The 27526-nt window shown below is 49.0% G+C and overlaps 2 protein-coding genes across 4 annotated transcripts in view; one reads left to right on the top strand and one right to left on the bottom strand.

Moving 5' to 3' along the window:
• Positions 1–264: 264 nt before the first annotated feature.
• On the top strand, positions 265–11980 carry CYB561 (cytochrome b561). 3 transcript variants are annotated; one of them, XM_081272169.1, is made up of 6 exons: positions 265–644; positions 7180–7397; positions 8603–8701; positions 8970–9073; positions 9466–9623; positions 9847–11980. In XM_081272169.1, the coding sequence occupies exons 2-6, from the start codon at positions 7193–7195 to the stop codon at positions 10037–10039; spliced, it is 759 nt and encodes a 252-aa protein (XP_081128295.1). In that variant the 5' UTR covers positions 265–644; positions 7180–7192; the 3' UTR covers positions 10040–11980. The 3 variants fall into 3 exon arrangements, with proteins under 3 accessions (XP_081128295.1, XP_081128293.1, XP_081128294.1); XM_081272167.1 differs by lacking the exon at positions 265–644 and adding an exon at positions 906–1027; XM_081272168.1 differs by lacking the exon at positions 265–644 and adding an exon at positions 3727–4603.
• A 3005-nt stretch (positions 11981–14985) lies between these two features.
• The window catches only part of TANC2 (tetratricopeptide repeat, ankyrin repeat and coiled-coil containing 2), a 477945-nt gene continuing 465404 nt past the window's right edge, over positions 14986–27526 (bottom strand). Inside the window, exons 28-30 of the mRNA XM_081272685.1 lie at positions 27249–27395; positions 24676–24776; positions 14986–22685 (exon numbers count right to left, since the gene is read on the bottom strand). Of these exons, the coding sequence (XP_081128811.1) occupies positions 20729–22685; positions 24676–24776; positions 27249–27395 (2205 nt within the window). The 3' untranslated portion in view covers positions 14986–20728. The remainder of the gene's footprint in view (positions 22686–24675; positions 24777–27248; positions 27396–27526) is intronic.

The raw sequence follows: 27526 nt of genomic DNA, 5'->3' as shown, positions 1-27526 counted from the left end.
AAGTCGGAGCGGGACCTGTTATCTACCCAGAACATTTCCTGACTACGGGGCTTTGATCGGGCTGCCAAAAGGGGAGCCTATGGATGGCAAGGTCTTGACCTTCATGAGAGGCTGGTCAGAGCCTGTGTGTGAAGGAAGGTGTAGGAGGGGAAAGAGGAGGCAGAGGGAGAGAAAGAGAATCTCATGCAGAGTTCCTAGCTGTCTTTGGTAACAGCAAAACCTGTCAACAACGTGTGACGTGTGTGTGTGTGTGTGTGGTGTTTTTTTTTCCAGTAAACTGAGCCTCCCCCGCTGGGGCTGGGGAAGGAAGCTGCGGCGCGGGCCAAGGCCCGGGCCGCGTCTGACATCTAGCGGCCTCCAGAGCCCTGGCGGGGCGAGAGAGGGGAGGCGAGAGAGGGGAGGCGCGAAGGCTGGAGGACGCCGAGTGAGAACACGAGCCAGGAAATCGGGAAGCGCCGAGACGAGGCCTGGCCGGGGCGGCCGTTCTCCGCGCCCCGCACTGTCACCCCGTGGCCGGGGGTCGCGTCCCGCCGCGGCCTGGCCCACCCGGCTGCCCCTTCCCTCAGCTTCGCCCGTCACCGCCCTCCCGTCCCTCAGGGTCACAAGTTCGATACACGCCCCAACGCGGGGACCCCGGAGGGCAGGTAGAGAACCGGGTTCCAAAGGTTACCCGAACTCGAGTCCCGAGGCCGGGGTCCGGGTGGCCGCGGTGGCCGCCGGCGGGGCCAACGCCAAGCCGGACCGGGAACAGGGGGCCCAGCACGTGCGGGGCGGCCCGGCGGGTGGCCGCCCGCCCCGGGGTGCGGGCATGTCGCGGGCACTTCCGGCCTCGGTGACACTCACCGCGTCGCCAGTCCCGCGGCCAACCCGCCGTCGCCGCCGCCTCCCGGTCGCCATGGCGACGCCGTCGCGCTGAGGCCCGCGTGCCAGCTGGGAGGCCCGTGCGGCCCGCGGAACCGGCAGAGCGGCCCGGGCGCGGCGCGGGGAAGCTCGCAAGCCGGTGGGCGGCGCCGCGCGGCGGGACCAGGTAGGCGGCGGGGAGGGGGGGGATCCCGGCCCGCGCCGAGGGGGACGCGGCCGGCGCGGCGGGGAGCGCGGGTGAGCCCAGGCTCCGGGGCCGCGGCTCCCGGACCGGCCAGGCTCTCCGAGCCTCAGCGGGCCTCTCTCGCCCTCACCTGCCGCCACACCGGACTCAGGTGCAGTCCTACCTCCCCGCCCTCGAGAGGCCGCCGGGCGCAGCTCCGGGCTCACAGAGCCGATCCAGCTCCTTCCTGACGCCCGGGCAGTCCCTGGGCCGAGGAGCTGCTGAAGTTAGAACGCAGACTCCGGGGACCCCGAGTTTAGAGCAGGGATCCGCAGCCGCGTTCTAGGACACGGCGGGTGGAAGTGGGTGGACCAGCGTTTGCCACGACTGTTCTTCGAAACCCGAAACCCGGGCTTCCGCCTCTTCCCATGGCCGGCTCTGGGGCTGAAATGTCTAGCGGCAGATCCTTTCTGTCTCCTCCGACACCCCAGCTCCGAGTGAGGGTGGGAGGTTCTAGACTGGGAGAGCCTGGCCTTCGGCTGGCCGTGCTGGGCCCTGACGGGTGGACTCAGGGGCTGCAGAACTGCGCTGGGAGAGGGAGGGATCCGCAGCTGCCTTTGACCGTGGGGTGGTGACAGCGGGGCCATTTCTCTGCCCTTTCGGGCGCTGCATCACAGTCACAGAACGGGAGTCCACGTAGACTCTGGGATCCCTGGCGTGTCTTCCCGTCTCTTCTCCTTCGGGTTGCCCCTCTCCTCTCATCTTTCCACCTTGGCAGTCTTTGAATGCTTTCTAAGACTCATTAAATGAAGTTCCATCTTAGGTTTCCTGGATTCTACTCTTTCTTTTCATAGTAAATGAAGAAAAGAAAAGAAAAACAAAAACAAAGCTGTACCACCTACTCTAGCTGCCTTGATTTCTCCACTGAAATTGGTCAGAGGCAGGAAAATGCAGGGCAGCTCCAACCCCACCCCCTTGCAGGAGGTGCTCCTGGAACCAGAGGTAGAACCGCCCACAGCTTGCCCTGCCACCTTCTCTTGGCAGGCTTAACCTGGGCTTCTGCTAATACAGATTGTGAGGCATCGCGCTGTGTTGATGGACAGTCAAGAGAAAGGAACCGCATCCAAAAGTCAGCTTCACTGCTTCCTAATCAGTCCATAACCGAATTTTGAAAATATAGAACATCACAGATTAAAAGCAGACCAGGCTTCCTGCTCCCCTGCTCCAGGAGTTTCTGCTCCAGGAGTGTGGGAGGCTGGTGGGAAGCAGAAGGGAAGTGTGAATTTTTTAGAGGGAGTCCTATTGTTAGCTGTCATCTATTCTGGGGTCCCAAACCTTGTATATACATTGCTGCTGACATGTGACTTCACCTGAAGAGGCCATTAGGGTCAGGTTTAGTTTTTATTAGACCAGTATTTGACTGAGCCCCTACCATGTAGCAGACACTGTGCTAGGAACTTGTGTATATTTTTCCCACTTAATCTTTCTACAGTCCAGTAAGGTAGTTCTCAATATTCCCCCACCTCACAGATGAGGAATCAGGGCCAGAGAGGGGACTTGGTTTGTTTGGGAACACAGTGGAGTGGCTTTGAAATCACAACTTTGTGTCTCAGGCTTAATTGTGACTTTCATGGGCCTTTTCCTACATAAAACAAATAATAACGGTCTATTTCGTATCTGTGTTGGTATAGACACAAATGTCATCCAGATCAAATTAAAAATTAAAACATTTTCTTTGACCCTAAAAATTCATCTTTTTTTCTGTAACCACCTCCTCCACTCCTGCCAAGCTACATCTCCAGCCCTCCTGACTTTAACAAAGATGAAAATCTTTTGCTTTTTAAGTATTGGGAGCCACCCAAACCTGATGGTGACTTCAAACCCTGCTTCCTTCCTCAGGTTCCTCAGGTGTGGAGTTGTAAGAAAATGCCCCTTTGCCTTCTCTTTCATCACATTCTGGGACAAGCCAGCTGTTTTCACCCATCAAAAGATCGTCCCCTCCTTCATCTAACTCAAAACCCCGATGATAAGGAGGAACGCTTCCCCCTATCTTCTCTGCCCCAGGCTGTAGAACGTGTGCAGTGTCTGGTCCCTAATAATGAGATTAGGCCTGTTCGCCTTTTAATAAGACACAGTGGGTTTGAGGAGAGAGCTTGTGGCTTAGCAGCGCAGGTTAAGCCCTGGGGGAAGCTCTGTCCCTGTTTGATTGCATTAAGTGGCGTCTGGCTGCAGTTTGTGTGCTGGGGGTGTGTTTGTCACAGCCCAGTTTTCTAGAAGCTGCCAGAAATCTGTCACCCCCACCCTGTGCTCTCACAGAAAAAGGAGAGTGGCCATATAAAGGGCAGTGTGAGTACCTCTAGTTGCAAGACCCGTCTGCTGGGCAGAGCATACCTTTGGGGTGGAGAGGGCCACTTCCAGGCCCTTGAAGTGCCTGGGGACCAAGGCTGAAAGGAACCAGGAAGCTGTCATGGGAGGGGGAAGACCATCACCAGGCTGTGTCAAGGTGTCTTTCTCAATAAAGTTTAGGGTCGAAGTCTCAGATCTTTGACTGACATCAGTATTAGGAAAATGTGACAGTACTACCCCATTAAAATTACTGGGTGTTAGAAAGCACAGGGTCACTTTGCCAGCAGGAGACTCAGTAGTGTGCCACTTTATTAAAGGAGGGGCCCTCTTCTATGTGCAAACAGGACGCCTGAATTCTTACTGCTCTCCCCTTTTCATCTGTCTCTGTGCTGCATATTGCCTGCAAGCCCCCCTGAGGGTAGGGATGTCCTCTACAGCATCTAACAGTCCTGATATACAGTAGGCACTCAATAAACAATTGAGTGGAGCTGCTATTTGCTGATGGTAATTTTGGGGTTGCTCTTTATGATCCTTGAGCCCTAATTTCGTCATCTATCAAACTGGGGTAATGCTTCTATTATGTTCTCAGTGTCACCGTTGAGGACTGAGAGAAAATGGGACCTGGTACAGAGTAAGGGGCTCACTGGCTGTTGGATGCCCTCCCTCCTGATGCACACAAGCTGTCTCACCCTAATATGGAGGGTGCAAACCCAGGGAACCCAGGAATAAGTTTGCAGTGTAGGATGGCAAAGCCATGTGCTTGGTCATCACCTTGTGAGGAGAACCTCCCTTGAGGTCCTGCCTGTCTTGAGGAGGTTGGCCGGGATGGGGAAGCAAATGACCCTGGAGTGAGGCCCGCCCCTGTGCCTCAGCCCTGCCTGCCCCAGCCCTGCCGTTTGCATTTATAAAGAAGTCCAGGCAGCTTGGCCTAACTGCCTGGGGTGATGTTCCTTCTGTTCTTCCTAATTCAGAGATAATCAGATTCTGTCTGTACTCTGAGCTCTCTGGGGATGAATCTAATAAGGGAGGCAGTGACCTGCAGAGGAGGACGCAGGACAAGCGACCAGAGGACAGCCTTCCTCCTTTAGTCCATTTTTCCTGTTAGAGTTAGGGTAAAGTGTTAGGAGGGACCCCAGGAGACACAAAGAAGAGTAAGGCGCCTCCTTACCTCCAAGGACAGAGCACTTCAGCAGAGAAGCACCACGAGACTGACCTAGTACAGAACCAGAAAGGGTAAGGAAGCTCTGGGGAACCTTGGGAGACAAAGAGAAGGGGCCAGTGCTGGGCATGGGGAACAGAGGGGGAGTGAGATGGCCATTGAAAGGCCTGGAGAGAATCTGGGACCTGTGCAGGGAGCTGGGAGCAGCTGGCCCAGAGGAGGGAGGAAGGACAGCAGGTTATGTTGGGAGTCAGGAGCCCCGAGGGTCTCCTCCATGTGACCTGGTAGGAACAGTAAGGCTGTAGAGATGGAAACTGAGTTAGGATCATGATACAGCAGGCAGGGGACAGGACTTAGGGAACTAGGTCTGTCCTTGATGTGTCTGGCAGATTGAAGAGAAAAGCCGTAGACCCTGACTTAATGTGGCAGCAAGATGGCTGGGAGGGAAGTGATGGCAGAGACCTGGCGGAGCCCCTGGGCTGCATGGCCAGGGTAGGGGCCAAGGTGCATGGGTCAGACCTGGAGGGGCAGCCCCATGGCTAATGGGGTCATGAGGGGATGAGACTACAATGGGACAGGAGTTTGGTCTTGGATGAGTTTGAAGTGTTGGTAAATATCCAGGTACAGATTTCTAGTGGACCATTAGAAGTGGGGTTTGAATGTGGAGGACAAAACTGGCATTAGATTTTGGACTCACCTGTATAGTGACAGACAGGATCAGTGGCAAGAATTCCAGAAATAGGATTCATCATTGGCCAGGGCTTTGGAAACAGTGTTCCTGCACACTGTGAGAGTCTGAATCAGGGCTGTTTCTGGGAGATGATTTTACAGAGTGTATCAAAAACCTGAGAAGGAACCTGGCCCTGTCTCACACAAGCGTGCAGAGATGATCACCTGGTGGTGTTTATCTGGAGAAAAACTGAAAGCCAGTCCCTGTCTAACAGCTGGGAGCCGAGGTTGGCTAGGAGAATAGTTAGTGTGAAGTTAGTGAAATGAGGTAGATGGATATTGACAGGCATGAGAAGTACGCATGATATACCATTATGTTAAAATCACACCGAAGGAAATGGTAAGATCCCATTTCTATTTTTAAAAATGTATCATATGGGAATGGTGGTGTACCCAGAGACTTGGGAGGTTGAGACAGGAGGATCACAAGTTTGAGGCCAGCTTCACCAACTTAGTGAGAGCCTGTCTCAAAATAAAACATATAAAGGGCTGGGGTGTAGCTCACTGGTAGAGCACTCCTGGGGTCAATCCCCAGCACTGAAAAAAAAAAAAAAAAAGTAAGGATAGAAATCAAACGTTGATGATGTGATTTCTTTTTTCCACTCATCCATATTTTGCCTCAGTGAGTCGCATTATTAGCCCCCTCCTTTTTTTTTCAAACCAGTGTGGTTGCCATCGGCTATCAGGCATGGCAGGGCACCGGGGAGCGGAGGTGAAGCTGGAGCCCCAGGGGAGACTGCAGACTCCTTCCTGAGCTCTGCAGGATGGGGGCTAGACCCTGTGCTAGTGCCAGAGGGACTGCCAGCCACATTCTGTCACTGCTGTCACCCACTGCTACTGGGAGAGAGAGATGGGTGGTGGGGGGGGTGAGAGGGTGACAGTCTAGGGGAGGGTGCAATAGGCTGGTGCCCTCATGTCAGCTCATGGTGGCAGTGGCAATGTCCAGGCATGGCAGGACCTTTCTGTGGGGCCCATGTGCTGCCGGCACTGAGATAAAAGAAGAGGAGGCCAGGGCCAGGCTGGTTCCCCTCCTGCCTGCCCTCCTCCTGTCGCTGGCTGCCATGGCCAGAGCATGCCCATTCCCTTGGGGATGGGAGAGGCACGGTGCGGGGAGGAGAGCTGGCCCCAGGGCTGCCATGCACACATGGACCTGGTCTCCTGAGCCAGGCTGTCCCAGAGCCTGCAGGTCCACCGAGTCCAGGAAGACTCGCTGCCTTTCCGGTGCCCTCAGTTTTGGAGACCTCACCGAGGGAGGAAAGCGCCCTGCTCCCACCTGGCTCGGGGTAGGGCCGGAAGGGAAGGAGGCTACTCTGCTGCCCCTGGCTCCTGCTGGCAGGCACAGAGGCACAGCAGGGCCAGGGCAGCTATTCTACAGGACGAGGAGCCTGCTGTGGGGTGTGGGGCTGGCTCTCAGGATGGTGAGCTAGAGAAGACTCCTCATCTCCAGCTAGGAGCTTAGAACCTGGTAGGGAGTGGGAGGAGCCCATTTTTCACCCCAGAAGTAGTTTTACATTCGTTTGGAGAAAGAAGGTTCAGCTAACCTGAACCTTCAAGGGATTTGCTCACTTCTCTGTAATTGGTCTGTAAACCCTACCTGAGAATACTGGGGACCTCATGAGAAGAAATACAGCTCTCACCTGAGGCCTGTGCTCCCACAAGAACTTGGGGTGTCTTCCTTTGCACCTTCTTTACACATGGAACCCAAGTCAGGTCTGTCTCCTGGAAGGCTGGGCCTCCTGCTGGGCTGCTCCTGGGACTTAGGGATCCTGCTCCAGGACAGTAGCAGGAAGGGATCTTGGAGGTGGGAGAGTGAGTGAGCTCTGTTTGAGGACAGGGGAGACGGGTGAGGTGGCGTGGGGAGGTGGGATGCCACTTCTGGAGGTTGTGGGTAACTCCTCTGAGCTCTGTGTCTTTCTTGCAGTGGCTGCCTCAGCATGGAGAGTGGCCTTGGCCCTGTGTCCACCCCTGGTGCACTACCCTACTATGTGGCCTTCTCCCAGCTGCTGGGTCTGACTGTGGTGGCCATGACTGGTGCTTGGCTGGGTCTGTACCGAGGTGGCATTGCCTGGGAGGGGACCCTGCAGTTTAATGTGCACCCGCTCTGCATGGTCATAGGCATGATCTTCCTGCAGGGAGATGGTAAGTCCTGTGGGGAGCTGCTCCTTTGTGCCTGGGCTTGGGGCTGTCATAGGGAGAGGGATCCTGTCACCCCTGAGGTCTCTTCCAGCTAGACAAATCAAAGATTCTAGAAAAGATGTAGCGAGAGCTGGGTTAGAGCCGGGTTAGAGCCTGGGGAGACAGTTCAATCTGGCCCCGAGGCTGGTGGGTGGCAGTTGCTCTCCAGCTGTCCTAGCACTTTTTGCCCTTCTTCATCTCCCGGGGGTGGGGTGTTTTCTAGAGCAGAGAGCCAGGTCCTGGGCTGGGAGCTGGGCCATCTTCATCAGTGACTGGGAATCAGGAAAAGAAATATTAGGATTGTGCATGTGTGTTGTTGCACTTGGACTTGGCCCTGCTAGAGCTCCTCCATCTGGGGTGGGAGCAAGGTGGTGCATGGCCTGCGCTCTTCCTAGAGGCAGTCCTGGTGACAGCCACTCCTCAGCAGCATGTCCCCAGAGGTATTCCCCATGAGATCTGAGCCTACCTGCTGGATGCAGTGGGGATTCGGTTTGGGAATGAGGAAACTTCATATTAAAAATAATGACAGGTCATGGGGCTGGGGTTGTGGCTCAGCGGTAGAGCACTCGCCTAGCACATGCGAGACCCTGGGTTTGATCCTCAGCACCACATAAAAATAAATAAAATAAAGGCATTGTGTCCAACTACAACTAAAAATAAATAAATAAATAAATAAATAAATAAATAAATAAATAGTGACAGGTCAGGCTTCAGTATTGGACTCTGAGGAGTGATATTTCTAAAAGGTCAGTTCAGAAGCTGGTTGCCACTGTTTGATGAACCCAAAGCACCTGAATGAATGAGTTCACAGGACATCTGCAGGCAGGATGTGGATGGGTGTCCACTGGGCCAGTAATTGCTCTGGATGAGGGCTGAGGGCCCAGTCCCACCTTTGTTGCCCTTTGTGGCAAGAGCTGTGGCACAGCCTCCCAGCATGCTTGAGTGTGCTCAGGTGTGTGTGTGAGGGGTGGACCTGCCTGGAGAGGGCAGTGCCATCTGCAAAGGTCAGGAGCTCCCACGGTCCCATGGAGTCCTGTTTTCTCCTGTAGTTCCTGTTGGGGGCCAAACTTGACAAGCTGTAACTCAGCTCATGCTCCGGCCACGTGGCCCTTCATGCTGTTTGTCCAGCGCAGGCCACACACTTAGTTTTCCCTTCCTACTTCCCACAGCCCTGCTGGTCTACCGTGTCTTCAGGAAAGAGGCCAAACGCACCACCAAGGTCCTGCACGGGCTACTGCATGTCTTTGCGTTCATCATCGCCCTGGTTGGTGAGTCCTGGTGCGCCTTCCTCTCCTCACCCACTGCTTCAGCTGGGAGGCAGCTGCTGGGTACACACCATTCCTTGCTTCAGAACCCTATGGCCCTGCCCCTGGTCCTCTCCCCAATACCGTCCCTGGCAGGGACACTCCGTGCTAGCTGTCATTGGGCTGGACCAAAGCCCAGAAATTCTGGCTAGCCAGTGTCCCTCAGGTCATCCCACCCACTCTCTTTTCTACATCCCACCCTGACCTCACACGGCCCCTATCTCTGGTCCAGGCCTGGTGGCGGTGTTCGATTACCATAAGAAGAAGAGCTATGCTGATCTGTACAGCCTGCACAGCTGGTGCGGGATCCTTGTCTTTGTTCTTTACTTTGTGCAGGTGAGTCCCTCCAGCACCCCATCTCCAGGTCCAGCGGCAAGGGACAGGGAGGGGGAGGAGAGGCAGTGCTGAGTGTGCCCTGAGAGTTGCTTAGTTTGGTTGGACATCACCTTCAGATGTGGGAGGGGTGTGAACCTAGGACTGCATGGGCCAGGGGCCCAAGGCCCAGCACCCTTCCCCGCTGACTTGGCACTGTATTTGGTCACAGGCCAGCTGAGTTCTCAGAATGACCAACTTTTGCTATGGGTCAAAGACTTCAATCATTGGGGGCAGGACCCTTTCCCTGTCCTTAACAGTCCTCAAGAGGGGAAGAAGGGATCGCCCTGGTGTCCTCCTGCTGGTCAGGTGCGTGGCCAGCACATGGTCCAACACTGCCTCTCCTTTTCTATTAGTGGTTCGTGGGCTTCAGCTTCTTCCTGTTCCCTGGAGCTTCATTTTCCCTGCGGAGCCGCTACCGCCCTCAGCACATCTTCTTTGGTGCCACCATCTTCCTCCTTTCTGTAGGAACAGCCCTGCTGGGCCTGAAGGAAGCGCTGCTATTTAAACTTGGGTGAGCGTCCTAGGACAGGACAGGGCAGAGCCACAGCTGCCTACAAAGATGGAACCTCCCTTCCTCAACATTTGTTTTCTGAGCCAGCCTTTTAGAGACTTAGGAGTAGTTAGAGGGGGCTGGTGCTGGCAAACCTGTGGCATCTTTAACGCCCAGGATGAGAATAGCATTTGGCCTAACTGGGACCCCTTGGGTGGCTTCTCCCTTCTCTCCTTCCCTGTAGGAGCCAGTACAGCACATTTCAGCCTGAGGGGGTCCTGGCCAACGTGCTGGGCCTTCTGCTGGCCTGCTTCGGGGTGACTGTGCTCTACATCTTGGCCCAAGCTGACTGGAAGCGGCCTCCCCAGGCTGAAGAACAAGCCCTCTCCATGGACTTCAAGACACTGACCGAGGGAGACAGCCCCAGCTCCCAGTGATGGCCCCGCTCATCTTGTCTCATGCAGAGGCCGCTTGGGAGCAGCTCTCTCAATTTTGTGGAGTTCCCATAGGCGTCTTGTGGCTCACCCCTGCTGAGGCTGAGTCTTCAGGACCTGGGGGAGGACTCAGGCAGCATGGTGGGGAGTGTGGGTGTAGTGGTGTCTTTTAGGTGGCTTCTGGGGTTAGGGCTGTCCTCTTCTTTCCCTCCCTCACTGTGGCTGTGGCTATAGATGTCCTGTGCAGGTATGGTGCCCTGTTTCCCTTCACATGCAGAAAGCTTTGGTGGGGGCCTGGGGCTCAGTCCTGGATGCAGAATCAGAGCTCCCCACAGGAGCTGGACAGGCTCCACCCTCCGGCAGCAGATGGCTAGGGTGAGGCCAGGGGAACTGCAGGGCCTCAGGGATAGTTCTGGAAAGCTAAGACTGCTGTTTGTATAACTGAATCCTCACCAGGAGTCCCTCCAGCCTGAGCAGCATGTTGGAGAAATGGCCCAGTCCTTGGCAGTGGAGCAAGTGATATTATGTACAAAGTATGCCTCTAATCAGAGGAAGGCTTCCCAGGAGAGGGGAGGGACCAGCTCTAGGGAAGCACTGCCATTTGGCTTTGACCCCACTGCAGTCTTAAGCCTTCCTGCTCTTTAACCCACGATTCCCAGGACAGCTTTGAGGGAGAGGGGACAGGAACATGTGACTTCAGACACACTTGCCCTGGCGATGGGGCAGCCTGCATGGGAAGCAGGAGAGGCCTCCTGTCCTCTGGCTCCCCCGCAGAGCTCCCCTCACAGTAGGCAGCTTGGGAACTGCGCTGAGAGGCAGAGGGCAGTTTTTTGGAATGAAGAGCCACTTCTTGTGGCATGCTTCTGGCTTGAGCTACCTGTTCTGTTTTGGAGGATGAGCCCCGTTTTCCCTCACTTGGGCCCATCTTTTCAGGAATTTGGAACTGGGACAGAATGAGAAGAATCCTCTGTGGTGTCTGGACTTTGTTCCCATCCCATAATGTGTGTTATGATGTTGTTAGCTGAGTCACTGTTTGGCTTTGCTCTAGAAATAATATGTTTAGAGCCTTTGTCTGATGCTTCTTGGACTTGGGAAGGCCCCTCCTTGTTTTCTGGGCTCTAAGCAACCTGTCAGTTTGAGACAGACACAGTTTACTTAAGTGAGAAAATTAATAAAATTTCTAAACTGACTACATTTAACAGTTACCCTTTTCACACCTAAATGCTGCCTTAGAGAAAATGGGCTGGCCTTATCTATTCCTCAGATTTTTTTTCTTTTTGTACCAGGGATTGAACCCAGGGGCGCTAACCACTGAGCAACATGCCAGCCCTTTTTATTTTTTATTTTGAAACAGAGTCCTGCTAACTTGCTTAAGGCCTTGCTAAATTGCTGAGGCTTTGAACCTGTAATCCTGCCTCAGCCTCCTAAGCTGCTAGGTTATAAGCATGTGCCACCTCACCCAGCTACTGCTCAGATTTTTAATAATTGGTTTTTGCCAATTATTGGGTCCTATTTTTGGTGATGTCACTTCTCAGAGTAGGTACGCGTGATCCAGCCCCCTCCCCAGACCTCTTTCCCCATTTCCTCTCCACTTGCCCTGATAATAATCAGTTGTATACTCTGAAGGACAAAGATCTTATCAATACTTTAATCAGCTGCCATACATTTGTGTAGTCTATGTTTACATGTGTGAAACTCGTCCTTAGACAAACTACCAAAATATAATTGTGTATCTCTTTTGCCAGAAGCTACATAGAGAACTGGAACCTTAGATCTGGAATGAGAATCTGTAAACTGGTCTATTTGCCAAAGTGTATATTGGATGACTAAGGACCAAAGAAGGCCCCCAGCCGACGTGTGGTTTCTTTTGTTTGTATGTGGCTAGTCTCTCTTGATGTACCACGTGCTGTTGGTGTAACAGATGATTCAATAAATGTCTACAGCAGTCCACTTGCCTGTTATCTTCATTTGCCGTGACAATAGTGAAAAAGGCCAGAGCTTTTAGCAGTCCTGAAATGGCCTTGCGAGGTCCAGTCTGGCCCCAGTGGAGGGGAATTTTCCATGTGTTGGATAAACTTTTCTCTCAGCCAGAGCAAATGGCCTGGAGGGCGGAGCTCCATGAGCCTGATAAGGTCCTAAAGCAAGAAATGTCCCCTAGCACAGTATTTAATTGACTTCTTTTTCTTCCATCTTTCCTTTGTGCTGGGGACTCAAGCCATATCTTGGAGACTGCTAGGCTTTATCACTGAGCCACAACCCCAGCCTGACCTTTTTCCTTTTTAATGTGGCTTTTTGATCCTTAAGAAGAGCAAAGCTATTTATCACAAACTGAGATTCCATTTTATGGCAACTTTTGTCTCTCAGGCAGGAGTATGTTTATGGCAAATTGGGGTGGAATTTCACTGTGCACATTATGCACTATGTACCTGGTCATTTAAGCAACTGAAAAACTCTTTCAGGAACTCATAATTTAAAGGGACCCTCAGCAAATCCTCTAATAAGTCATATGAACACCTGCTTCCTAAAATTTGTTGAACTTTATTCTGTGCTGCAGCTGGTTCTAATGTGTAGAAGCCAGAGCCCAGAGGTCTTTCTGAGGGCATCTCATCTTCCTCCTGAATCAAGGCTTCCTTGTGGACCTTCATTTGCTCAGAAGCATTCAAGCACATGTCTTGGGACAGGCTGGTTGCTCAGTCAAGCACAGGGCTGTGTGACGCTTATGTGCTGTCTCATTTCTGGCTTTCTGGGATATCCTCTGATTCCTAAGTCTCCTTGTGTTTGTGGATATTCAAATGATCGCAGTCACTGGAGGACACTGCCTTCCAGCCCAGAGGACTATTCCTTCATCTCTGCAAATCTCAAGTTACATGACCCAGGACCTCACCTTTTCTCTGGGTTTGGAGCCCTGAGAATCCCCAAATGACCTTGACCTTGGCACAGTTATTTCTCCAAAGGAGCATATAGCAGCATTTGGCAAGATCTCCTTCTTGACCCAGTGCCTATGCTCCTTTTGGTGTCATGAAGATTGCTTGCTTTTCTGAGATTACTCCTTATGAAGTGGGACAGCTCTGATTTAGAGTCCCATCTTTGTCATGGTGGTCCCTGGGTAACTTACTCTCAGGATCTGCTTTGGCTCTTGTGTTTTGCATAAAGTAGGGCCATCTGCCAGAGGTTCATGTGAGGAATACGTTAGAGAACATGTGTAAAGTCCAGGCCACTGTGCCTGGGCATGAAGGGCATCTCAAGAGAATGGCTTATGAGGAAGGCCTGTGAGCAAGTTCTTTTCTGTGAGGGAGAGAAAGAGGGAAGAGGAACTTCCCTCTGATTCCCAGGCCCTCTAGACATGACAGCCTTATTCTCAGTGGCCTGCCTTATTCCTGGGAATGGAATGACTCAGTCACTGAGGTCCTCCAGCCTTTCTCTCTCTTTTTTTTTTCCCACACCTCTGGTACTGGGGACTGGACCCAGGGGCACTCTACTACTGAGCTACACCCTCAGTTCTTCCTATTTTTTTTTTTTTTATTTTGAGACAGGGTCATACCTAAGTTGCTGAGGCTATATTATAACTTGGAATCCTCCTGCTTCAGCCTCCTGAGTTGCTGGGATTACAGATGTGTGCCACCACACTTGGATCCTCCAACCTGGATTTTAGGGTTGAAAGAAGACAACACCCTGTTCCTGTTCTGGCCCCCATATTGGTTTCATCCATCCTTCTGCAGCCAGGGGCATGGTCCAACTCCCACGTGCAGATGTGCACAGTGGAGTGCCTACCTCCAGAGTTACTAAAAGGCACCTATGAGGGAATAAAATAACGAGGAACTTCTGAAAATCTACAAAGACTTTTGCTGAGTTCACTGTTTGCTTCTACTCTGAGTGGCTGAGTATTTTTTAAACTAATCATTACTCTCTTCCTTTCTTTCAATGCCCCATTAATTCTTTAAAAGCTGGGTTTTTGCCAATCACTTAACCATTTTGGATTTTTAAAAAATAACTGAGTTTTCAGGCTGAGCAGGTGGTTCTTCCCAGAGTCATTTCTTCTCTTCGATTCTGGTGTCCAGGCTGGGATGGCCGTGCACATCCTGAAATTCTCCTGCTTCCCCAGGCTTTGGTTGTTTGGGAACTAGATGTAGTTTCCCAGCAGGAATGTTTGTTTAGCATGAGCTGATGTTTAGAAGAAGTGGTCTCTTTCTTTGCTCGTCCCTGAAGTAGACAAAGAGGTTGTGGTCAGGCAGGAAAGGCTACAGGGCCACTTTTATTATTATTATTATTTTAAAGCTATGAAGCCAGGTTTAAGAAACCTGCAACTTCTCCATTCACAAGGCAGTGGCCTAGCTCTTTATGTGGTGAGGATTGGAAGTCCTGTCAGATTTCTGAAGGAAAAACAAAACCACTGGAAGCCATGGACCTCTAGCTTTGACTAAGTTAGCCTTTGCTTCTATGGTGCAGGATGCCCCTCCATCCTTGGGCCTGCCATCTTTAAACCTGACAGCAGGGCTGGCAACCCACTGCAGTCTTACATTTTGGGAAGGTGGCTGGGAGCAGTTTCAACCATGAAAAATGCAAGAGGGTAAGGGTGCAGTGCTCCCTTGGCACAGCCTCTGCTGAAGAGAACCCCTCTTGCTATGAAGCAAGTAAGCCTTTGCTGAGCAGGCCCAGGTACCGTTTTTTAGTGCCCACAGCTCCCTTGAGTGCCCGTCAGTGTCCAACTCCAAGGAGTGCTAACTAGACAGGTGAATAGAGGCAGGAAGGGGCGACTCATCCCACAACAGACAAGCAATCACCAGGGATCTGGCCTTAGCCTTAACCTGCCAAATTCTTCCTTGGGGGTGGCCTCCTCAGCACTGCAGTGGCAGCAAAGGTGAGCTTAGGAGTCAACTCCCTGGAGAGAGCATCATGGAAGGAGAAAAGCACAACACCAAGTTTTTCCAAGTGTTAACCATTTATAAATAAGTACATTTGCTTTCATACATACAGCTCATTGTACAGATGACGCTCTGTATACATGGGGCAGGAAAATGCATTCATTTGAACTTTTCACATCTATCTCACACAGCTCACATGTACAGACAATAAAACTGCTCAAGCAAGTACAGCAAAGGAAAGTGTCTTCCTTAATTACGGGGCTAGAGGCCTCGTCTGGGTGTGGGGCATCCCCACTGCACGAGTTTACGACTGTGTGGTGTTCAATATATCAGGATAGAGAACAAACATGCATTGGATAATATACTGTACAGAGAAAGTCCTTTACATCTGAGTTATAGAAAACCTAAAGGAAAACTAAGTGCATTAAAGCTTTTTCCAGCAAGTGTCTTGAAAGGACAGCAAAGAGGAAGAATCAAAATCATATTAGTACAAATCACTCTTTAATTGTAGACTGTACATGTCTGTACTAATTAAAATCATCTTGGATTTGGAGGAGACAGAACAGAGACACAGATGCTGTGCTAGATGGAAAGGAGGCCATGCCTGAGAATGGCACCTGCCCTGAGCCTGACAAGGAACTGGCCCCACTCAGCAGGAATCAGCCAAAGGTAAATAACAACAAAAACCCAGAACAGGAAGTGTGACTTACAGGATTTCCAAAATAATCTGTGAATGGAGTGGAGATCTGGAGCCGGCATCTCTCTCTCTCTTTTCTTACCCCAGTAAATTGGTACACAGTAAGGCAGGTACATTCAAGTACTGAATTTTGCAGAATTTACTCTGGTCCTGAGGACTGACGGAGTGAGTTGAGTCCTCCTTGCCAAATTTCCTGGTTAATGGTTAGCAAAGAAAAATTCAGCCAGTAGGTGCTTTAGCAGCTAGGCCACTTCCTGTCCACAGAGTAGGTCTATCTTAAAAAATGAGAGTGATGCTGGCCTGCATCCATATGCACCCAGCCACAGCCTGACTGGTCAGCTTAGTGTAGGCATCACAGAGTCAGCAGGAGGAAATGAGATGACGGGGTGAGGAAACATGAAAGTAACACTTGATTTTTGGTGTCCAATTATGCATTCATTTGGTACTGACTTTCAAAGCTCTGACTGTGGCAATCATGTGGCCACAAGCATCTCAGGGTGGCTCAGCTGCTGTGAGGCATTGGACACCGAAATGAAGGTTACCAACACTTCAGCCCTTGAGTGGTCTGTATTATAAAAGGAGTTGATGAAGACCCAGTGATAATTCAAGTAGCTCCGCACAGTGGCTCCACCAGCCCCATTGTGCTTGTGTCCAGGCTCCCAGCCAGCCACCTTTTCTTGGGAGCAGCCAGAGCTGAGTTCAAGGCATTGCATGGTGAAGGTTTCCATGACACGTCTTTGTAGGTAGCTCTTACCCCTAAGCCCTTTTGTTCATTGTTGTTAGTCATGGTAGATGGTCGGTCTGGAATTCCTAGAGAAAAGCAGCCTCACCTCTCAGCAAGCATGCAGCAGGGTGGCAGCCCTCTTCGTGGAGGCTGCAGCAGGCTGCCTTTGCAGGTCTGCTTCTTGAGAAGTGGGCAGCCTGAGGACACACAGGTGGGGTGGGCGAGGCTGCTGAGCACTGGGAGCCTCAGTGGGAGAAGGGGCACAGGGGTGGGCACATCCTGCCCCTGGGGGGAGCATGTTCTGTTTTGTGGCAAAGATTCAATGAGCAACTGGTTTTGTCCAAGGCATTTCTGCAGTAGAAAAATAACTATCTTTGAATCAAACCACCCAACTATAACACTTCTGGAGTTACAAAAGTTGGTGGCTGAGAGGAACTGAGAGGAGGGATGTTCAGGGGGAAGAAAAAGGTCCTCTGCATACCCATCCATCCACCAGAGCAAGGGAGCTCTCTCCGGCCTTCTCCCAGCCTCTGCCTGGCTGAAGGTCCAAAGCAGATAGTGTTGTCTGTCTTGCTATAACTGGCATGAATGCATGAAGACCCCTTCCAGGTCTGTGTTCCCTTTTTCCTGAACCTCTGAATCTATGGGCCTGCCTGCTGCCCTGGAAGCGGCTCCTCAGGAGGGGATGCTGCCATTTTTTCTTTTTTTGCTACCAGACAAATGTGGTGCAGAGCCACAGCGACACCTAGTGGTAAAGCATGGTGAAGCACAAGTGACATCCACATATCCACTGTATGTGACTAAATCTCAAGGAAAAATACTTATGGATATTAAATTAGACACTAATTAATTTTTAATTTTTCTATTGGGTACATCTCTGGAATATAAAAATACCAATATTTAGAGGGGTTCATAAACTACTATACAATATAAGGACTGAGAACACCTTTCTCTAAGCTGTTCTGTTTATAATAATTTAGTAAAAGTGTTTAATAATCCAGGCTTAACCAAAATTGGCAAACTTGTATATCTGGACATTGACTATACACGATTCTAATTAGTGGAGTTTTCCTGAGCCATCAAGTTTAAGCTAAACACATCTAAAAAGAGGGTGCAGAGAGGAACAAGAAGGGTTTGTGCTCTATTAACTTGGGACTTTAATAGTGCACATCTGCAACCCAGACAGATACAACAGCAGATACAAAATGGTCTCCATTTTGTCCATGCCAAATTCTCATGTTACACAGGTTTTCCCTTTACTTTGTAAATAAACATTAATTTTTAATTGTTAACTGTGTGCCTTACTGATCCAGTAAATAAAGTAACCATGTCTCAGGAGTCCCTAAGAAAATTGCTGGAAAAGCACTTTAAAATCACTGCAAATATTTTTTGTATTTAAAAATTCTTACATCTTTTTGATGCTTATATACAACAGTTATTTCTTGTGCTATAAATGTTGTGATCCACTGCTTGATTTCTTTCTTTTCCTTGTTTTTTTTTTCTTGAAAAATACACTAAAAGACAAGAGCGATTCTGCTTATTTCTAATGAAGACACTACTCACAATTAAATATCCAGTATTTATCAGAGTTACAAATTCAAACAGTAAAGTGCACCCATTTATAGACAGGATGTGATGGAAACCCATTAGTGCAAGGATTCTAGGCAAATGGAACATATGATTTGGTGAGAAACCTATAAGCTGAAGTTGTCACCTCTGTCTCCATTTCAGGGAGTGATGTGAATTGGGTGAATGGAACTTACCAGGTTCCTTTGAAACATTTCCTCCCACCTGAAGCCAGACATTAATTCGGCAAATGTTTGTTGCTGTGGAAGGGGTATCTCTAAAATACAGTACTAAGATCATCCCATGGCAGTGAAGTAGCAAAACAGGGCACAGGCAGTCTGCTTCCAAGGAAATACCTTGTCTCTTGCCCCAATTAACTCCTGTTGGCATTTTCTGATCAAAAACAACTGGAGTCCAGAAGTGATATCTACACCCTTTTGCATGGCTAAAATAGAAATTGCATGTTGACTATTGACATTTTAGATTTCTTGCCTGATAGGGTGTAGACCCCGAATCTCTTTGTTTGTACTGGAAAACCTAGAGGAGACCCTGGGGAGAGGTGGCATCAATGGCATATCTGTAAAATCATGACTTGCCTCCCCACCTGGACAGACAAGTGCAGGTGGTATGTGTTGTTTAATAAGCAGGGACAATTTTCTAATAGACTAAGAAATTCTTCAAAATGTAGCAGCTCCCCACTAAGAGGTGGTTAAAATGGGATGAGATGCAAATAGACCAACAGGCCTGAGGCCTGGCCAAAAAGACACCTGAGGCTGCTAGGTTCCTAGCTACAGGCTGATACCACTTCATCATCTTCTTTCCTTTTTTTGGGGGTGCTGGAAATCAAACCCAGGGACTCACGCATGCTAGGCAAATACTCTACCACTGAGCTACATTCTTAGCCCACACTTCATCTTCCTGATGTGGGATGGAGAGAGATCGATGGGTAGAGGCCACTGCTGCCCACCCAGGTCTAGTTGAGTAGCAGGCAGTCCTTACACACCAGGTGAAAAAGTGTCTGGGTCTTCAGTTGGCCCCATTGTTTGCTTCCGGCACACAGAGGTGAATCCTGGCCTGTTCAGGCTTGGGACTTGGGGCTCAGGGGTCCATCTATTTGGTAGGATCTTAGTCAGTAGAGATGTTTCTGATCTCAGCTTTATGCTCCCCATGTCTTAATGATCCTTTCTGAATACTTAACTACAAACAGGTCTGGTCACAGTTGGATTTTATTCAGGAAACTGCTCTTTCTGTAGCCCTTTACTAACAGGAGCAGAATGATTCCTAATAGCAGAGAACTAATGCTCTTTTGTTGAATTTCAGCAGGTTAGTTTGTCAGGTGGAGTTTCTTAATTGAGTGCAGCCAGTGCCAGGACTGTGCTAAGGCTTTGGTCACAGTGGTATTGCTGTCCATTTCATGGTGGCCTCCATCACTCAAAGGTCAGGTGAGCAAACAACCACAAGACCTAGAAGATGTGAAGAGAGTGACTAGAGCAGAAACCTGCCATCTGTGTTGTGCCCCAACTCAGGGCTAGAAGACAGGGCAAAAAGGGGTCGGTGTTCACCCTGAAACATTTTTTGCTGTGTATGATTTTTAAATATCACCCCCATAAACACTCCTAGAAAAAGAAAAAAAATTCCTCTAATAGTAGAAAATGAAGCTACAGAAATGGAATTAGATAACAACAGGCATGGAATGCAATGGCCCTGGGTAGAAATCCTGGCAATCAATCTTACAGTCCCAAGAGAATCCGATTAGCTTCTCAAAGAACCAAGTTCCTCATAACACCATCTGGGTTCGAACAAAGAGGGCCAACAGAACAAAATCTGGCTCTAGGTGAAGATACAGCTAAAAGGCTTATCGTACCAGCCAACCTTCAGGAAGCTCATTTTTGCAGAATCAAATGCTCAGTGTTTCAGGATCTAAAATGTAGACTTTTTTTTAAAGATAGACTTTCTATAGCATTTCACCAAGAATTCAGAACAATCTTTCTTTTCTCGCCCTCTCTTTGTGTTTATTCCCTTCCCTACCCCTGGAAAATCAGATCAGTAGATTAAAATGCCTCTTAGAAAACCAACGTAGTGACATTTTAAATAATTATTTTGCGCACCCCCCCTACCCCGACTTTTTTTTTGGCAGTGCTGGGGATTGCACCCAGGGCCTTGTGCATGCTAGGCAAGTCTCCACCTCTGAGGTATATCCCCAGTCCCTTTCTTCCAGTTTAACAGACTTATTTCTTCTCTCTCTCTCTCCCTTCTTGATTCTTTTACCCCACAGGAAGACCAGTAATAATGCAAATGAACATTCTAGATCTGATGACTGCACGGAGCTGGCTGACAGTCTGGGGGAAGAGACCGTGGCACACAAATGCACTGGGGCTGGCTATTTGGATAACACTGGATAAGAATGCAAAGGCAAAGGGGCATCACACTCTTTCTAAAGTTCCTAGAAGAATACGAACAAGAACATCTTACTTTTTAAAAAAGAAAAAAAGACATTTATACAACAAGAACATCAGTGAAAGCGATTGTCTCCTGGAAAAAGCTGACCAGTATGTCTGATCTCCCTGGGTTAAAGCACACGGCACAAAAATCTCCTCGTTGGCATCTGAAGAGAGGGAGAGAGCATGTGGCTGGGGCACAGACCAGAGAAACTAAAGTTCTGGCTCACCAGAGGCCAGCTTCCCAGTCGGCTGCATGCAAAGAATTTCAGCATGTGGGCTGCCACCTCTGAACACCACACAGAAACTACATGAGAAATTAAGCCAGAGAACTACCTCAAATGTGGAAACCAAGCCTGAAAATGTGCAGTGAAAACATATGGGTCTCACTCCAACAAATGTCTTTTAAACATTAGACTCCACAAATGGTCTCTTTGGTTTGATAGGGGATGTCTGCCCTTGTCGAGAGTCCCGGGACAACTGCCTGTACAGGTTGTCCTGGTATGCCTGAGCCACAGGTAGGGTCCGAGCCACCTTCACATCAGGATAAGAGGAGGCCTGACTGACTCTCTCCAACAGGTCTCCACGGGACCCATTAGCCAGCATCCCATGGGGGCTATAATAATCGTCCTCCAGCAAATGGCCATTCTGTGCATTGTTGGTTTTGTTATAAAAGGCAATGTTGCTGATGGATGATGGTGGACTGAAAGACTCAGGCTGAGGCAGGCTGCCTGGAGACGTGGGACTGAGAACAGTATCCACTGACGACACTGCCCAGGTCCGATTCTGCTGGTGAAGGTGGGGGTACTGTTGAGTCCGGGCTGTTTTATCTATGATCCCCATGAATGGTGTGGTCCTGGATCGAGTGGGCTCACTGGGGTAACCTCCCTGAGTGGGAGACACTGGTGACAGCTCATCACATGACCTATCATATGCCGGTTTCAGTGGGATTTCCATTTGCTGAATTGAGGAAGAAGGCCGGAAGGTAGGAGTTAGGTTGGAGGTGGATGAGATGCTATTGCTAGATGGAGAGAAGCGAAGGCCCACGCTCTGGGAGTGCAGCAGCGGCCTGGGAGTTGGTGGATGGGGTTTGATTTCATTAGGGTTGACACTGATAGGTCTTCTGATTAAATGTGACACATCAGGGGAACCTAATTGGCTGGAGGAACGCTCCAGATCTAGTTTTGAGTGACAGACTGGGTAATAGGATGCTGATTGGCTACGCCCAATCTGGGGTGTCTGGCTGTATCTCATACCACCACGATATGCTGAGGAAGGTCGCTGTGGAAGATCTTCTTTGGTCAACCCTCCATGCTGACAGATGGCACCTGCACTCAGGCTGGCTTGGACATGCTGCACAGGCCTCCCATCTCCTACAATCCCCCCAATTGACCCTTGATAAACCAGTCGGCTCTGACTGACTCCTATGTCTCCTTGTGAAGACTGGTATTTACTGGCCATTGAATGGGTGACTTGGCCATAGGCTCCTGTGGGGATGACAGTGCTTGAATGAACTGCTGAGCTGGGCTGGTTACTTCTCACAATCTGGGCCTTGGCAGGCTGGAGCCTGAGCCCTTGCTGGGGAACTGCCACAGGAAGCTGAGGCATCTGGTAAGGACGCTGGGCCATCTTGGATAATGGAGATTTTGGTCTGCCAGGAAGCTGACTAACATTTGTTTCCTGCTGATAGCGCACGGGTGAACCAGATTGGGATCTATAGACACTCATGCTTTCAGCTGGAGGGCTGGCCCTATACTGAGGGCCTCGGCGGAGTGGGGAAGGGGGAGGGCTTGGGTATTCTTTGCCCTGCCCTCCCACAGGAGGGGGGCTAAACCGATAAGATCCACCCTGATGAGCTGGGGAAGTATGTGGTGGACTAGGCCTGTAATGAGAATTCTGGTGAGTTGGAGAAAGAGCAGGTGAGGTGGACTGATATCCCTGTCTAGTGGGAGAACCTACAGAACTATTGGACCGGAAGTCAAAAACCTGGTGAGAGCCAAGAGGTGAGCTAGAGATGTAGGCTGAATCCCGATGGGCTGGAGAGGAGGGTGGGCTCTGGATTATCGGGAGCCCCTGGCTGGGCCGAGCCTCTGTCTGGAGGCCGATGGAAACATTTTCTACATCCTGTTCCAGGTACTCCTCCTCGAATATATCTTGTACAGAGTATACATCTTCATTCTGTGGTTCAGGTTCTGTTTCTTCTGGTAGCTGCTGCTGAGGTTGCTGCGGAGGCGGCTGCTGCTGCTGCTGCATCTGTCTACACTCCTCTTCCACTCTCATCAGAAGTCTCTGGATCTCGCGGTTGTTTGGACACAGCTTGATGGCCTCGTTCAGGTCCTCTAAGGCTGCTGCAAACTGTCTGCTTGACAAAACGCAAACATAAGGATGGGAGTTATTCTGAATCAACAGGAATCACCAAGAGCTGAAAATATGGTTACTATTTTGGAAAACTCTGGTGGCATCTGTAGAAGTCTGGGGTGATTTGGTTTAGTTCGATTTTTTTTTTTTTTTTTGTGGTACTGGGAAGTTAACCCAGGCCCGCTTATCACTGAGCTCTATCCCCAGACTGTTTTTAAAATTTTATTGATTTATTTATTGTACTAGGGATTGGACTCAGGGACACTTGACCACTGAGCCACATCTCCAGCCCTATTTTATATTTTATTTAGAGACAGAGTCTCACTGAGTTGCTTAGCACCTTGCTTTTGCTGAAGTTGGCTTTGAATTCGCAATCCTCCTGCCTCAGCTTCCCAAGCTGCTAGGATTATAGGTGTGCACCACCACACCTGGTTAAATTTAATTTTGAGACAAGGTTTCACTAAGTTGCCCAGGCTGGCCTTGAACTTGTGATCCTACTATTTCAATTTCCTCATTGCACCACCATGTCTGGCTAGTTTGATTTGTAAGGAAGGAAACAAGTAGGCTGTCATTCAAAAAGAATCTGGAATGATTCCCTAGACCTTTCATCCTCAATCTCCCTTCTGGCCTCTCTGGGGTTAGTGGAGAAAAGATCCATGGTGTCAGTCCAGCCAGGCCCTTCAGAAAGATTCTCTTGGTGCCCAAATACACACCAGAAGTATGAGGGTTGGGTTGTCATTTACAGTGTCACTGTCAAGTAACTTAGGAACAAAACAGTAACTCTAATATTAAAATACCTTGCTGATCAAGCAGAAACTTTCTTTTATATTCTCAATATTTTGGCTTTAAATTTCAGGCCTGTTCCGCTCTAAGCAAGAACCCTGTCCTCTGCCCTTTCTACCCCTCATCCCACAGCACTGCTGTGTCTCATTCTGCTACATCAAAGCTGGCAGGGATTAAGCTTGCTGATAGGTAAATCAGGTTGGAGCTGAGCTTACCCCAAACAGATTCCAATTTACAATGAGAAAGTGAACTTTGAAGAGATATTCCCATCCCCTCTATTAACACTGCCTGGCAAAGCAGTGAGTAGCAGTGATTAGCCTTGTGGGAAAGGAATAAACCAAAGAGAAAAAAAACTTAATAGTAAAGTTTCTGTGAAAACTTTGTTACACTAGCTAGTTAAGATGAATATCACTGCCACCATCATTGCTTGACTCAGTTTGGGTTTGATTTTCATGGCCATATCATATCCGCCTGTTCATAGCAGTGAATCCAAAGCAATTCTTTCCCATGCAGAGTTTGAGAGATGGTGGGGAGCTGGGTAGGAGGCATCAAGGGCAGTGACAAGTTATCCAAAGGACAATGATGGCAGGTTCTAGGTCCTTCTGGAGGCTTTTGTACCTAGTGACCATCCAGTAGATGGGCATGAGGAACTGAGGACAATATTTCTCTCGGCCCTCCTGACCCTCTGTATGTGTGTGTATGTGTTAGTGGTGGTGCTTTAGGTGAGGAGAAAGGTTGATGCCCACCAGATTTGAGGAGAGCCTCAGAGGGAAGACAAATAAACCAGGGGTTTCGGAAATGTCTATGAAGAGAGGAGCCTGTGATGGTCAGTTAGTGATCCACTCTGCTTTTCCTTTAAAAGGGTCAGTGGAATGTTTTGATTAAGTGATTTCCTCTTTAAATCATTAGTGTCTCTTTATGCTCTCTGATTTGTGTTTGAAAAGTGACACATGGCAGAGGCTTCTTGGAGGAAAGTGCCATTCACCATTTTACTTTTCTCCCAGAATAAGATTTTGGTCTCCATATCCCAGAAGATTTGCTGATCTTGAGCTGAGTGCTGCTACCAGAGCCATCCCCAAGCCTGGCCTAAGAGTCCTCAAGGACAGACATATTTGGGTACATATGCCCCAGGGTGGCCTACATTGCCTTGGCCAGCTTTTCAGAAAAGAGACCTCTTGCTTTTCACCCTTTCTCTCTCTCTCTTTCCTCACCTGCTGCTGCGTTTTGCCCTTGCTCTTGCATAGTAAGCTTCATAAGATTTCGGTTTCAGCTCCAGGGCCTTAGTAGCAAATTCCTCCGCCATTCCAAAATCCTGTCATTACAATAGGTGTGCAAGTGAGTCATTGAAGAGATATAAAAAATAGACAACTTGGGAATAAAACAAATTATATGTACATTTTTTTGACATTTCTGGATGGAATACCTGGGATTCTGGACATGCCTGCCATGGTTCTAGCTACTGGTCCACAGACTAAAATTTCCTTGTGCCTGCAAATGTTCACTGGACTTTATGGCCCAGAGTATTACAATACTTTTAATCTGGCCCTTTTCTGCTTTCTAGCAAAATTCTTTTTAGCCCAGAAGCCAAATGTCAACCCTTCACAGTGAAGCTCCTGAAGTTGGAAACTTAAATTCGTTACACATACTTATGAGGCAAACAGCAAGACATAACCACCTCAGGTGGCCCCTCATCTTACCCACACCATCCTGCTGTGCCCACTAGTCCTTGGTTTCCTAACACATGAGTGAAAATGTATCCTATGGAATCCAGGAGGAAGGGGTCTGAGTAAAGGCAAACTGTCCGGACTACGGAAATGGTATAGGGATGTTAGACAAACCTGGGCTCAGTTCTCTGGTCTGCATCATAACTCCTCAGAGAGTACTGTGTATTTTCTCACCCATACTTAACTTCACAGGTTGGATCGAGCATGATAAAGCATCCAAGTGCCATGTGTAGTTCCTAGCACATAGTAGGTGTCTAATAAATTGTACTTTCTATTTCACAGAGGCTTCTCTAAATTGTTCTTCCTCTTATCTGGTTTCTTGCTCAGGAAACATTTAAAATAAAAAAAATAAAACAAGAGAGGATGCTGGTTGTAACTGGGGTCTGGGCTACACTGGAGGTTCCCTGGCGGAAATCTGCCTTTTCTGTGAGAACACCTGGGAACAGGGGGGACCAGGTGGGACAATGCTAACAGGCAGAAGCATTGTTTATAAGAGTCCATGGTTTTTAAGATCTCCTTAAATACTAAGCTAAAGGGGAAAGGCTTTTCTTCTTTAATGTCAAAGCCATAGTATAGCTCAGTAGCCTCTGGTTACATTCATGATTCTTAAGGGAGAAAACAAGGCTTTAGGCAGTACAAAGGCCCTGGGGCATAGGTAAAAAATGTTCTGAAAAATTAATGAGAAATTTTCTACTGAAGAAGATAGACTTCTGGTGCTTAGCACCAGTGTTGGCCCATGGGAGGTAATTATTAACTTTCTGAACAAGTATGGAGCTAGAGAAAGTATATGAACATATATGGGCCATGTTCTATCCCTACTTTGTTTTTTACCTCTCTTTTATTTTTTCTTTTGGGGTAATCATCACTTCTGGGAATATGAGAGTACTTTTAAGAATTTGATTATTTGCTAGGGAAAGAAAGAAAGGTTGGCAGCAAATTCTGAGCCTTGCCTCATTCTCTCTAGCTGAGGACATAGAAAACCCATGGGGCTGCTGCTTCCATTTCCCAGGAGAAACCTCAAGCAGAGGAACCTTGCTGCCTTCACCCAAAGATGACTCTCCGACACTATCTTCCCTCAGCAGGAATCTAATCCATGTTCCTGCTTCTCTCAGCACCCTGGGACAACTCTGCCTTGAAGGTCATAACTGTGTCCTCTGTGACAGCCATGTCTGTTCTCAGGGCTCTTTTCATTGTCAGGTTTTAGGACTCGGATGGATGACATAAAGGTCATATACATAAATAAATCTTTCTGAAATTGATAGCAGATTCCTTGCCACTAAGGCTGAAATCTTGCTTCTGGTTACATTCCTGTTTGGCTTGGATTATTTCTATCTCCTGAGGAATAGTGAGACCTTAGGCTGGCGAATGTCAGCAATTCCTGACGTGATCTTAGTGATTCCGAGTATCTCAGAGAGTTATCTCGCCTCAGGAATGTCTGTATTCATGGAAGCAGTGACTGAGGGTGTTTGAGACTGTATCTGTAAGGCAGGCAAGAAGGATCAAGGACGATTAGGGTGAGAAAGGGCCAGAAGAGTTCAGAGATTCCCTTCAGAGCAAGAAGGGACACAGTATGCTGGAATAAAAAGATGAGAAAAGAAGCAAAAAGTTCAAGAACAGCCTTAGAAATTAAACCTTTAAGTCTATGGTCCTGAGTTGTCTTCCCAGCCTTTCCTTAGATGACTGGGAAATACACTAGAAAGGAAGGGAATGACTACAATTTGTACTGAACTGCAGCTGGAATTCTAATGACTATTGCCCTCACATTTTCCCAAAGACCAGAAAATAGATTAGGCGGATAGGGAAGAGGATGATGATATTCCAATCACTTTTAGTGGGAAATATGAAAATTCAGAATGCTACAAAGTGCCCACAGCACTTTCTCCACTTCTGGATACAGATTGTTGGCTTTGTTTCTTTCAAATTGCAAATGTCAGTGTTCTGTGAAGGACAACCAAGCTTGGTGGCAGATAGGACTGCAGGGACCTAGTACAAGCTAGTGAGTGGCATGACCTTTCAACTTCTTGGACTACAAAAAGGAGTTGGGGATGAGAGGGACTTACATTCATTTTCCTGCGACATCGAGAGAGGTTGAGGAGGAGAGACACCTTTAGCTCCCGGAAGGTTTTCAGGTCCTCACCAAACCCTTCTCTAGGGAATTTCTTCAGAGCATACTGGTAGCGCTGGGCAGCCTCCTTTACTTTACCTTTCTAATAGGGGTAGAAAAGCACATTGTTGGTCTGCTGAGCAGCTGAGGAAATTTGATCTCTGTATCCTTCCTGCTCCCAGAAGTTGACACTCCCATACACCCTGATGGTGAGAACAGAAGGATCTCAACTCT

The sequence above is a fragment of the Spermophilus citellus genome, assembly GCF_964194105.1.
Source record: "Spermophilus citellus genome assembly, chromosome: 17".
Taxonomy (NCBI): Eukaryota; Metazoa; Chordata; class Mammalia; order Rodentia; family Sciuridae; genus Spermophilus; species Spermophilus citellus.
Note: the sequence above shows the minus strand (reverse complement) of the source record. Positions and strands in the feature narration are given on the sequence as shown.

Excerpts from the sequence above, each read along its gene's own strand:
- CYB561 (XM_081272169.1), top strand. The coding sequence starts at position 7,193 with ATGGAGAGTGGCCTTGGCCCTGTGTCCACCCCTGGTGCACTACCCTAC. Across the intron at positions 7,398-8,602 it reads GATCTTCCTGCAGGGAGATG|CCCTGCTGGTCTACCGTGTC; the intron begins GTAAGTCCTGTG and ends TACTTCCCACAG. Across the intron at positions 8,702-8,969 it reads GTTCATCATCGCCCTGGTTG|GCCTGGTGGCGGTGTTCGAT; the intron begins GTGAGTCCTGGT and ends TCTCTGGTCCAG.